Source organism: Gobio gobio, assembly GCF_949357685.1.
Source record: "Gobio gobio genome assembly, chromosome: 22".
NCBI classification, from domain to species: domain Eukaryota; kingdom Metazoa; phylum Chordata; class Actinopteri; order Cypriniformes; family Gobionidae; genus Gobio; species Gobio gobio.
The window spans coordinates 16,466,068-16,479,521 of NC_137118.1; the positions used below are offsets into that span (position 1 = coordinate 16,466,068).

A 13,454-nucleotide genomic window follows, 5' to 3' on the forward strand; every position below is an offset into this window, starting at 1 on the left:
AAGAAAGAAAGAAAGAAAGAAAGAAAGAAAGAAAGAAAGAAAGAAAGAAAGAAAGAAAGAAAGAAAGAAAGAAAGAAAGAAAGAAAGAAAGAAAGAAAGAAAGAAAGCTCATTGTTTTATGATCTGTCCTGGCTGGCAGTTGTTATTTCTTTGTTTTATATGAATAAATTAATATTACAAACTGTTTCTTTGCCTTTGTTTTGGATTTATTATCAGCGTTGGGCTTGCAGTTCACATACTTTCAAAGACCATTTTGGAGAAAGAAAAAGAAAGCAAGAAAGAAAGACAGACAGACAGACAGACAGACAGACAGACAGACAGACAGACATAGATAGATAGATAGATAGATAGATAGATAGATAGATAGATAGATAGATAGATAGATAGATAGATAGATAGATAGATAGATAGATAGATAGACAGACATATAGATAGATAGATTGATAGATAGATAGACAGACATATAGATAGACATATAGATAGACAGAGGGACAGACAGACAGACAGACAGACAGACAGACAGAACAGACAGAGTCCAAACTTCTGACTGGTAGTACACTTATACTAATTTTGAATATTGGTAGTACACTTATACTAATTTTGAATACTATGCATGAAATTTCAAATAAGTGGTTGGTCAAGTCCTTTCATCGATCATCGATAAAGTACGGGCCAGCCACGTGGTAAATGTTTAACCTTATAGTTGTAGAGGACCTTTACCATGGGTTGACTTAAGGTGAGACATGTGAACATGCTGGTTGTTCCAGGGGCTTGAACAATGAAGACAGACAGCACTATCACCCAATTAGAATGAAAGGCGCACCCTCGACGTAAGAGACAGCCAATAATAACTCGCAAAGACTGAGATGGGCGTGGCCAAAGACGTTTTCGTCACGCAAACTTGCACTCCACTAGAGAGGCGTGAGGGCATGAAGCTAACGCATGAAGATAAAAGTAAGATTAATGTAACGATAGGAATACGAAAATCAATTTAGCTATTTAAAAGTACAGGGTATAATATACCGTTAAAACGTTTGAGTTGTTTTTGTTGATTTAATCACAGTTTGCCTGCGGTGGCATGTCGATAAAGCTTGGCTAGCTTAGTCAGTTGATCTGTTATTGCTGTTGTTCGCAAATGTCAAGCTATTTGTTTATCTAGAATATTGTTATTATAGCGTTTCACAACATGGTATGAAAATACGGAAAAATCTTTTGCTCGTGCATTTTAGCTATCCACCTGCCGTTTACGAAATTGTAAGATAATAGCTAACGTTAGTGCTTGTCAACTTGACATTGGGTTGCAGTTGTTATCCGAGCTCTATTACCACATGGGAACTAATTTGTATAGTAAATCGTTGCTTTTTAGCTAATTCAGGGAGCTTTAAAGTGCACGTCAAAGTCAAATTCTAGATATAATCTGTTCGTGGTTCCAGAATGTTCTCCGTCCAGCATCGCCCTGTGTGTAACATTGGGGCCCGAGCTGTCAGACTGCAAAGCTTTAGCACTTTTAACCAAATAAGTAGCAAATCATGGAGTTTCTCGTGGCTGGGTGAGCGCGTGGGCCTGCTGATGTCATGGCTCCAACAAGCAGGAAGGGGAACGAACAAACTGGCCTCCGAGAAAAAGAAGAAAGAGAGGCTTTTGTCTCTATTCGCTAGCCATTGTAGTTTTGTGACAGGGCAGAGGCTGAGAAGGGCTCTTCAGATAGGAGAGCTGTACTCAAACCTGTACTCTGAGAGAACCAGGTGGACTCTCGTGGGCAGCATATGGCGGCGCCTGCAGAGCAAACACGCACCCACTGGAAAGCTCATAGCGGCACTGGCTGGAGTCTTCATGTGGGAAGACGAGAAGATCCGAGATGATGAGTTGAGAAGGTGAGATGATGAGCTTCCCTCACTTCTGGGTTGTTTTATGTGGCATTAACGTGCTTTATGTCATTTTAGGAATGCGACACATAATGTTTTCCCATTATCTGACATTAACACTGCTAACGCTTCTATTATATCAATTGGGCCTTAGTTTCGTAAGAAGCAAAATAACGACAGTGGAACGGCCCACCCTTTTATTAAGCAATCAGAAACGTTCCCTACCTGTCAATCACTTTTGGCGTTCATGTGTACTGACAAGGGCGTGGTTTTGGTGAGGGGAGAGGCACAGTTAAAGGGTTAGTTCACCCAAACATGAAAATTCTGTCATTAATTACTTACCCTCATGTCGTTCGACACCCGTAAGACCTCCGTTCATCTTCGGAACACAAATGAAGATATTTTAGTTGAAATCTGGTGGCTCTGAAAGGCCTCCATTGGCACAATGCACGGTTCACTCTCAAGACCCTTAAAAGGTTCTAAAGACGTCTTTACAAAGTCCATCTCACTTCAGTGGTTCTACAATAACTTTATGGAGTGACGAGAATAGTTTTTGTGCGCAAAAAAACCCTAAATAACGACTTCTATAGTGATGACGATTTCAAAACACGGCATCATGAAGCTTCGAAGTGTTATGAATCAGTGAGTCGATTCAGCAGTTTGGATCGCCAAATTTCAGCAGTTTGGCGGTTTGACACGCGATCCGAATCATGATTCGACTCACTGATTCATAACGCTTCGAAGCTTCATGATGCCGTGTTTTGAAATCGTCATCACTATATAAGTCGTTATTTAGGGTTTTTTGCGCACAAAAACTATTCTCGTCACTCCATGAAGTTATTGTAGAACCACTGTAGTGAGATGGACTTTGTAACGACGTCTTTAGTACCTTTTAAGGGTCTTGAGAGTGAACCGTGCATTGTGCCAATGGAGGCCTTTCAGAGCCATCAGATTTCATCTAAAATATCTTCATTTGTGTTCTGAAGATGAACGGAGGTCTTACGGGTGTCGAACGACATGAGGGTAAGTAATTAATGACAGAATTTTCATTTTTGGGTGAACTAACCCTTTAAGCAAAATGTAATTTCAACATATTTGAACACAGTTTGTATCATTTCATGTTCTTATTTTAAAGTAAAAAATTCCTCATAATTTACTCACCCCCATGTCAGCCAAGATGTTCATGTCTTTGTTTTTTCGGTGGAAAAAAAATTAAGGTTTTTGAGGAAAAGATTTTTCTCCATATACTTCAACAGGGTCTAATGGGTTCAACAAGGTCCAAATTGCAGTTTCAGTGCAGCTTCAAAGGGACCTACACAATCCCAAATGAGGAATAAGGGTCTTATCTAGTGAAACGATTGGTCATTTTTCAACAAAAAAAAAGACAGAAAGAAAAATGTATATACTTTAACCACAAAGTATATACGCTTGCAGTGCACTAGTGTCCACGACTTTTCACGCATTATGTAGTCACGTTGGAATTGTCATGCGGAAGTACCGTCCCAGTGTTCACACAGCAAGCGTGCAAAGACAAAGTCAAACACCTTTTACAAAAAAAAAAGGTCAAACAACGATGTTTGAAGTTGGAGGAGAAAATGAAATGGGGTTTTTTCGCCCTACCCTACCTTTTTGACCTGGAGTACACAGATGAACGTCACGTCACGCATGACCTTTCCAATGTGGTAACATTATGCATGAAGGCCGCTAGTGCAAGATGAGCATTTGTGGTTAAAAATTATATACAGTACTTTTATTTTTGGAAAATGACAGATTGTTTTGCTAGATAAGACCCTTATTCCTTGTCTGGGATTGTGTAGAGCCCTTAGAAGCTGCATTGAAACTGCAATTTGGACCTTCGACCCGTTGGACCCCATTGAAGTCCACTATATGGAGAAAAATCGTGTAATTTTTTTCCTCAAAAACGTTAATTTATTTTCAACTGAAGAAAGAAAGGCATGAACGTCTTGGACAACATGGGGATGACTAACTTATTAGGAAATTTTAATTCTGAAGTGAACTTATCCTTTAAAGCAACTTGTGTGAATCTGCGCTTTAGGTGTGCTTGGGAGATGCAGGCATTGGAGTCGGTGAAGAGCCAGAAAGTGACTCCAAAGCCAGCCGTGAATGTGGATCAAGCCTGGGAGGTGGTCGTGGAGAAGAAAAACTTCAGAGTTTGGAGGAGACCTATCCAGGGTAGCCATCTTTTTGAATACAGAGGTATGTTTTAAATTGTTACATTACATGAATGGGATATTTCTGCACCTTTAAAGACTTTGATATTTAACTTGTTATTATGATAACCATTTGTATAAACATATTCAAATAATCTATTTACATCTTTACAGTGTTTGGTTCATATACAGACGTCACCCCCCGGCAGTTCTTCAATGTTCAGGTACTACATAATTACATTAATATTAAGCTTGTTCAGTTTTATTTCATCATACCGTTTGTTTTGGGTGATTGTGTGCTTCAGGATTGCTCAGTCTTTCCATAGTCTAAAGCCCAAAGAATACTTCACTTCTTACGTGTACACAAGGTTATGCGTGTTACACGAATTTCGGCATCAGCACAGTATTCCTATGGGGGTTGTTGATGTGACATGGCATTTTCACCGTCACACAACAGAAAAAAATATATAATTAGTATTTTCATCATTTAAAATGCAGTAAATGGTTAAAAAATTTCTTTGTCTTACATAGACCTGTTGATGATAACAACTGCTTTGTTCTTAGATTTTTTTTATTTAATTTGAGCCAAATTTCAAAATTGTCCTATTGTGGGACTGTCTCAAGCATGGTTCAATAAATTACAACTTTTATAACTTAATAAGAATACAATGTTAATAAATACCTCAGGCATAATTTTACAAGTGTCTATTTTAGTAAATTGCAATCTTTTTTTTCATCCATATATTTCTAAAAGCGTAGGAACTTGATACATTTTGTCACTGAAAACCCTGTCCTCCAGTGAGACACCATATCCTAATTTTAAATCGGGCAATTCCACTGACAAGTTGAATTAGTTAGAAGGACCCCATTCAAGGTCATGTTACTTTGAAGCCCATGACATGTGCACATGGTAAGATTTTGTCTCAGAATTGTTCAAATATTTAACTTTTTTGGAACCACTATAAAAGTGTTATATGTTGTTGTTCTTTGGTACCCCCCTATATTTTCAATACTTTCTATGACACACCATAGGACACATTTCAGTAAATATTAAAAAAAAACAGTGAAAGAATTGACAAAGTTAGTGACCCCTTATATTTTCTCAAACATCAGACTCCAAACTACATAACAATGTGCATTTTTTCTTCAAAAGTGGAAAAAGCATTTTTACTGTTTATTTGTCAACTACCCATATGCATAAAAAACAAAGTATACTTTGGGTTTTACATGTTTCAGGCATCACCTGCCTTGCACTCTTGTTGTCTATACTATATCTATGTGCGTGCATGTGGTTGGAATTTGAATGCTATGTTTAGACTCCCAAATTATTTCCCTTCACACCAGTTGGACACAGAGTATAGAAAGAAGTGGGACGCACTGGTTATCAAACTTGAAGTGGTGGACAGAGATGTCAACACAGGAACCGAGGTCGTTCATTGGGCGACACATTTTCCAGTAAGCTATGAATCCAGTTCTCTGCTGCATTCTGTCATAACATGAAAACATCCTTGTGATTTTTGTAATGGACAGTGAGTCAGCCTGAGCGGAATTATAGGGATAATTCACCCAAAAATGAAAATTCTGTCATCATTTACTCACCCTCAAGTTGTTCCAAACCTGTATGAGTTTCTTTGTTCTGCTGAACACAAAAGAAAATATTTTGAAGAATGTTTTTAACCAAGCAGAGCAACCAATGACTACTATAGTAGGGAAAAAATACAATGGTCAATGGTTGCTCTGTCTGCTTTGTTACAAACATTCTTTAAAATATCCTCTTTTGTGTTCAGCAGAACAAAGAAACTCATACAGGTTTGGAGCAACTTGAGGGTGAGTAAATGATGACAGAATTTTCTTTTTTGGGTGAACTAACCCTTTAAAGGAAGTGTAATTGACAGAAGATTTAAAAGCCTTTAAGGTTAATCTTCTTTCTGCCATGCCTCATTCATTTGCAAGAATTCATTGATGAAGCTTGCAAATCTGATAAATTTACATTTATTAATTTAGCAGACGCTTTTATCCAAAGCGACTTACAACTGAGGAATACAGGACGCGATCTGTCTTGAAGAGCCGAAAAATCACAAAAAGCATGAGCTAGAATAGGGAGGGAGGGTTTTTATTTATTTTTTTAAGTTGCTTGGATGATTCGAACTTCGAAATCGTAATAGGTTGACTACTTTAAACATGCGCAATAACTTTAAAAATCCAAGAAAAACATACTTTTTTGAAAAGTAAAGTGGACATTTATATACAAAAGTTTAGATCATTAGATATTTAAATGTTTTTGAAAGAAGTCTCATGCTCAACTGTTTTCTATTTAAATTATGGATGCTCATAATTAACTGGTTAACCGACAGTAAGGATTTTGACCGATTCAGTATCAGTTAATCTTTTTTAAAAGTCATTTAAGTAATTTTTCAAGGTTTGCTGCGAGGTCAAAAAATACACCACACTTATAAAATTGCGTTTTTGAAAGAAAATCCTTTAAAAAAAAAAGAAAGAAAAAAAAAAAAAAAAATTATATATATATATAAATTATATATACACTAAACTTTTGAACAGTATTATATTTTGATTCTAATAACATCCAGTGTATCACATACACTTGGTCATGTTCCTATGCTTTGACCAAGCATACATAAATTATTAAATTGGTTATTATTTTTGGGTATTCACAAGTTAACAACAGCTTTGATTGTGTACTTAATAAATTTGATTAGGATTGAAAGGATTTGAAGTATTTATTTTGAAGCTGGAAATGTTAGGAATATACATATTTGAGTTATAATTCAATACCAGTAGTATTCACAGTGTTACTTGATTAAAATGACAAGAAAAAAAAATACATTAGTTGTCTTAGTGGCCGTTTGCACAACAGTTTTATGCATTTTGGCCGTTCATTTACCTGACAACGGCGTTTTGGGGACCTGAAAACGCAAACTTTTGAAAACTGGTTTTAAAGTGCAAGTGTTTGACACTGATACCTTTTATCGCTGTGTAAACATCAAAAATGTAGAATTTGTGAAAATTGTGACATAATGCCCATTACATGTTCAGTCTATAGGTGCATAGTGTTTCTTTACAAAGGGACATCGCCAACTACTTACCTGGCATGAATAATACAGTGGTTTTAATAGTTTTCGCGGATGGTTAATAGAAAAACTTTTCTGTTTTTATTACATCGTTCTCATGTAAACATACCTGTGAGCTTAATTTTTTTATTTGACGTATCTGTCAGTAATTGCAGTGTTGTTTTAATAGCCAGTGATGTAATAATTTAGTAACCTTTCCTGTGCAGTATCCTATGTACTCCAGAGACTACGTCTACGTGCGCCGATATCACATTGATATGGAGAACAACTTAATGATGTTAGTCTCCAGGTAAGTGTGGTTGCCATTTTTTTATAGGCATTATTTAGTAAACTTTGAATTCGTGTTTATTGGTTTAAGTGTGTCCATAATATCAAGTGTGGCTTCTTTCGCCACTCAGAGCCGTTAAACACCCCAGTGTCCCAGAGTCCCAGGAATACGTCCGAGTGCACTCTTACCAGTCTAAGATGGTCATCCGCCCACACAGGTCATTTGACGAGGTGAGAACAGGGAATCTCCTGTGTGTTAGTCTGTCTGCGGTTGGTCTTAGTATGCAGTCTTAAGTTAATTATGTTGTCTTAACAGAATGGCTTTGACTACCTGCTGACTTACAGCGATGATCCTCAGACTGTCTTCCCTCGCTACTGCGTCAGCTGGATGGTGTCTAGTGGTGAGCCGTCTGTCTTATGCACTCACACTTTGTAATGAGCACTCCTGTTTGGGCATTAAATATAAGGGTCAACCCTTAAATGGGTTGTATCCATGGTCCAAAATAAAACATTTGCCACGCTTTATTTATTAGCAAGGGAGCACTAAATTGATCCAAATTGACAGTAAAGACATTTATAATGTTACAAAAGATTTGTATTTTAAATAAATGCTGTTCTTTTGAACTTTCTATTCATCAAAGAAAATAAATATATCACTGTTTCTGCAAGAAATGTTAAGATGATGATAAGAAGAAATGTTTCTAGAGCATAAAATCAGCATATCAGAATGATTTCTGAAGAATCATGTGAAACTGAAGACTGGAGTAATGATACTGAAAATTCACATGAATAAATTACATTTTACAATATATTCAAATAGATTGTTATTCATGTTAGGATCACAGTTTGGAATTGCCATTATGTTAGTCGTCCTTTCTGCAACTGCTGTTTTTTGACACCTGTTCGCATAGATTTCACTTCCTCTCTGTCCCACAGGCATGCCAGACTTCCTGGAGAAGCTTCACACTGCTGCTCTCAGAGCTAAAAACATGGACTTCAATGTCCAAGACTATGTCAGCGTTGTAAAACCTGCCCAACCCACCCAAGAACGACTAGGAGGTGACAACACTCATACCAGAGGCCCAAGCCAGATCTACGCCTGAGCGTCTGGCTACAGCGATTGATGTACTGTGGAAAAATGACCCAGAACATAATATTTTTTGCTGTGGGGGTCCTTAATTGAAGCCACAAAGGGATCCGAACCATCTATTCCCGAAATTCATTAATTTCATTTGACCAACTGCACTAGCTGTCAAACTGAGTGGTCACATCCTTCACTTTTTGTGCTGTTAGTTTACTTCCTCTTTCTGTAGGGTGTGTCCATGCCAGACTGCTGAGATGAGCCAAAATAACGCTGTTCTTAATTGTAGACGCTGTACCAAAGCATTATTTCACTGCGCATAGATCATGCAGTTGAGATGCTGAAAAACAACCGGAGAACCGTGTACATGCCCTACAAGCTTCAAGTTCAGGAAGTTGCTTCTGCACAAAGCCACAGGTTTTTTTTCCTCTTTGTGGTTCTTTTCTCCAGTTTGTTTATACTGTGATGAACTGCTCACGGCAGAAACAGATCGACTCCCCATCGTCCTCGTTTACTGGGTTGAATGTTCATTGCCACTCATAAAACACAAACAGCCTTCACAGGATCACCAAAACCTGCTCTGGAAACAAAAGAGAGGCGTGTCTTATGCGAACCGCAACATCCTCACCAACACTCTGGGCTTCCTCCTGCGCTCTACAGGGCTGTTTGAAGTCTGAAACATCTTTTGTACTCCAGCAAATGAGGATGCTATGAGAGTCAGCGATGCTGACTGACTTCATAATGGAATGAAAGTGGAATGGCGGTCTGCAAGTCGGCATACAAACTCACTGCAGGATGGATTTTGTGCAAGCGCAAAGAATAATGGGATGGTGTTGTGTTTTTTGTCTGTGTGATTGGGAATCCACTTTAATGTTTATACTTTAAAAAAGTAAAATAAAAAAAAATTAATTGGTAGAGTCAAACTTGGCTTGTAAATGCAGATTATACACTTTGAACATCCTGCGAACATAAATCAAGTTTCTGGTCCTGTTTCGGTCTCCGTCCCATCATTTCATTCTGATGTTTGTCATAACACAGCAGTGAAGCTACAGATATAGTAGCACTTCAGTTTGCCGTGTGGAGAAAAAATGACTAAAAATGCAAAGCTACATGCATGTTGACTTTTGTTGTCCGTTTCTTCTTTATGGTTTCTGCAGAGGGACAATTAAAATGAAAGCAGATCTGTTTAATCAAGGTCAGATGTTATTTGGTGGATGTGTGCAAATATATACTCTTGTATGAAATGCTTGATAATGTCATGACACTCTCTTGAACATTAATATCAATTTCTTGTTGCATATTACATGAGGGGTAACTAAATTTGCAGTGGAGTTATGTTGCACTTGAAATGTGATTGGTCTCAAAGAAAGCATCCGTATACCCATCTATGGCTGTTTGCTTTTGAATATGTCCTGTTCACTCTTGTATCTTATGAATTTTTGTTTGTATTATGCTCTTCGTAATACCCTTGCCACGCCAGGTTGTGTGTTTTGTTTTATTGAAGATAAACTGCCCTTGTGGATGGTGGTCATGGTTTTCTATGATTTTGTTTCATGTTTAAAACTGCTCACAGTTGTCAGTCAAAAGGTACGTCTACTGTTAACAAGGAATATTCCAGGTTAATAGAAGTTACGCTCTATTGATATGTGGCATGTGGTCGATAACCACAGAAAAAGGCTCATGTAGCATTACTAAAAATGTAAACTTCCCAGTGTCATATATTTTCCTGTTCCCCAAAAGTAACAGTGTTCATTTATTTCCTGGCGTTTTTGACTGTCTCTTCTGGTACTGAATATGGTTGTTGAGCATGTTTAATGTTTCATCATGCTTCATCATGTTGAAATCTCAGACATTCTCTAGTACGCTGAAAAGTGCATTTCCGTGGTGTCCTGAGTCAAAGCACCGGATGTTGTATAAAACTGCAGTTTAATGTGCTTGTTAGCATTTTCACTTTTTCTAATATCTAAACTAGAAGCGTTCTACTGTAATCTGAAGTGTAATAGAATAAATAAGTGAGAAGCCAGGGGCATGAGTTAGTATTTTGCTCTAATGTGAAAATGAACCACATAAATCATCAACTGGTGACAATAAATTAATTTGAATTCATGAGAAACACGAGTCTTTTTTATTGATGTAGACATAGTATCCAGTACTGTGACATTCAAAAAAGTTTGTATCATCAATTTCTGGGCACAACAGCAGACAAATGTTAGTCCAATAACATTTCATAGTTGGATTTTGTCTACATATTTATTAATAGTGGTGTTTGCTAAAGCCAGCATCAGTATTATTATTGCTCATATTGAGGGTTGATCTAAACATCCCGATACCCTAAATGTGTCGATGAAACTTTCAATACCCTAAATGTGTTGTGCCGAATGATTTTCACCCAGTGGATGATAAAATAAGCAAATAAAGTCTAACATCACATCTTCTTTTTTTTACTTCGACCAGTAAGCAACTACTTAGCATAACCGCACTGCAAAGCTTAATGCGCTTTGCAAACACTACTGCATTTCTCTTGTAACAGTATACAAAAGTCTAGTTATGGATATGTGTGTTGTTGCCGTTCATTATGCACATCACACCCTGACCACTGACTTCAGCATTATGTATACCAGAAAAGTACATGGTTGCCATGGTTGTTCTTTAATTATAGCACATTTTCATTGGCTGGAATTCTCTGGTATAGCATTTATTGCTGGATTGCATCCATAGTTACAGATTCTTTCATCCATATTCTTTTTAAACTGCTTGACAAATCAGTTAAAAGTGTTCAAAAGCTTCACAATGTGCTGTAAACGATGTGAGCTGCTCTCCTGTAGAGGTTGAATCTCAAAGGACTAAATAAAAGAGACTTGTGCAAAGACAAGCAGATGACACAATATCCAAGCAGAGTCCATTACTTTGAAAATGACTGGAGCGGAGCAGTGCAACCTAACATGACCTCTGACGGTAAAACAGAGTGGTTCATTCATCTGGAGACTGACTGTAAATGCTGCTCTGCAGTGAGCTCCACCCATCATGACCTCCCCGACTACATCTAAGATTGCATTTACTCGAACAAGACTTGCATTACTAAAGCCTTTTTGCCCAGATATTTGTTTCAAAAGTGAAAACGGTGGCTGGTGTGAAAAATCTATCCATACCTAGGATGAATGGGGATGCAGGTAGACTGAAGTTAGACTCCTTATTTTCAAACCAATTGTAAAAAAAAAAAAAAAGTAAAAATCTGCTATTAAAAACACTCATGGACACTGGGGGTTGGGTATGTGTCCCCCATATGTCTCTAGTGACCACAGCTTTCATATTTTATAAATGGAAAGGACATAAAGAAAGAAATATGTCAAGCCATGGCATCAGCTTTGTTGAATAAGTGCAGATTGGCAACAAAACTAACTATATTTTGACCACTGTGTCCCCATTTCCACTCCATGTTTCATTTTTCTAGCTATAATGATCATGTCACACTCAACAAACAAAACAACACAAGGGATTTTATTCTTTAAAATACTCATGTTTGGGACAAGAACATTACACTTCAACAGACTGTTGCACAAGGTTTGATTCGTTAAGAGGAAATGAACAAAAAGTAAGAAGAAAAACACAGAAGAAAGTGCACACAAGTCTCCAAAGTGCTTGGCACAACCATGGACAGAAAGCGAACTGCATGGTTAGATCAAGCACAATGGTGTCCTGGGCAAAGTCGTAAAGTCAGTAGAAACTCGTTCAGGTTCTGGATCGGTCACAAAAGGCAAGACAGAATGGTCCTTGTACATTAAAATGCTGTTCAAAATCGTGCAGATTACAATAAGGGATGTCTGGGAACAGGTTAAGGCTCGAAGTCTACGTAAGGTGGAACCACAAACTCATTGTTCACTGGTTGAAGGTAATTTAAAAAAAACACCAAAAGTTGTCATCAAGAGTCTTCTTCAGTCATCCTTCAATGTTGTATCTATTTGAAAAAGGATTGTATTCAGGTTCCCAAAAACTGGAAGTCACTGGAAATCGAGAAGAGCAGCATCATAGAGGTTGTTGCAGGTGATTACCGAAAGCAACTGTGTCCCACACAATGGGAGAATGGGAGGGTCTGAAAAGGTGTTTGCGATAGACTGCGACTAAGCATGCCTGCGAAATTAAAAAAAAGGGAAAAGATTAGTCATAGGTCACGTTCTCACTGCAGAGATTCGCAGGCACCGCCCTTCCTGCGCAAAAACTGCGTCAAACCCCACCCTCTCCGAAAATCGTACCCGTCCCTACTACCTATGCCTGATGACCAGTCGACAAAACTGTCAATTTTCTAAAATTCCGGTAAAATACTGAAATGGAACTCGAGAGCTCCAGAGTGGGGGTCAACAAACGAGAGTGGTTTGGTAATCAAATGAGTTTGCTTTCATTCAATTGTTCAAAGGTTTTCCGAAAATCTATAGAAATAGAGTTTGTTGGAGCAATGGTTGTCTTGTTAAGGAACATCAATAGCTCCTCAGCTTCTTGACTTGCCCAAATTGACTGCTCTAGGGGGCAAATAAGAACAAACTACCAATGTCGCTTTCTTTCACAGCTTGCCAATGTCATCTATCCCTTAACAATCTGACCTTAGGTATAATTCTCAACTTGTTGGTAAGGTTTCCTGTGGAATCCTGGGGTATCTCTCCAAAAAAAAACAGGCTAGATTCTACCCATCTATCTGGGTGGTAATCATATTACCCTAATACCTGCCATGCCCCATGGGACATTTTAGTGGGAATGGGAAAGATGGGTGCGCTAATCAACTCAAAAGGTCGGACAACTGAACCACTTAGCATGATGAAATGGAAGGAAACAAACATTACAAAGGATGATGGTTTGGGATGTTGGTGGAGAATGGAGGGTGAGGATCAGAAAGAGTTGATAAAAGTATGAATGGATGAAGACATTGTTTGCGCCTATATTCCTCGACAAGTTTCATGGTACGTTTGGTGTCTTGCTGACCCTTGAGTCT

At 38.0% G+C, this 13,454-nt stretch overlaps 1 protein-coding gene across 1 annotated transcript; it reads left to right on the forward strand.

The window, feature by feature from the left end:
• Positions 1–493: 493 nt before the first annotated feature.
• stard7 (StAR related lipid transfer domain containing 7) lies at positions 494–10,575 on the forward strand. Its single transcript, XM_079804820.1, has 8 exons — positions 494–1,874; positions 3,922–4,082; positions 4,211–4,260; positions 5,381–5,491; positions 7,332–7,414; positions 7,524–7,623; positions 7,709–7,793; positions 8,329–10,575. The coding sequence occupies exons 1-8, from the start codon at positions 1,435–1,437 to the stop codon at positions 8,493–8,495; spliced, it is 1,197 nt and encodes a 398-aa protein (XP_079660946.1). The 5' UTR covers positions 494–1,434; the 3' UTR covers positions 8,496–10,575.
• The last annotated feature ends 2,879 nt before the right edge of the window (positions 10,576–13,454 follow it).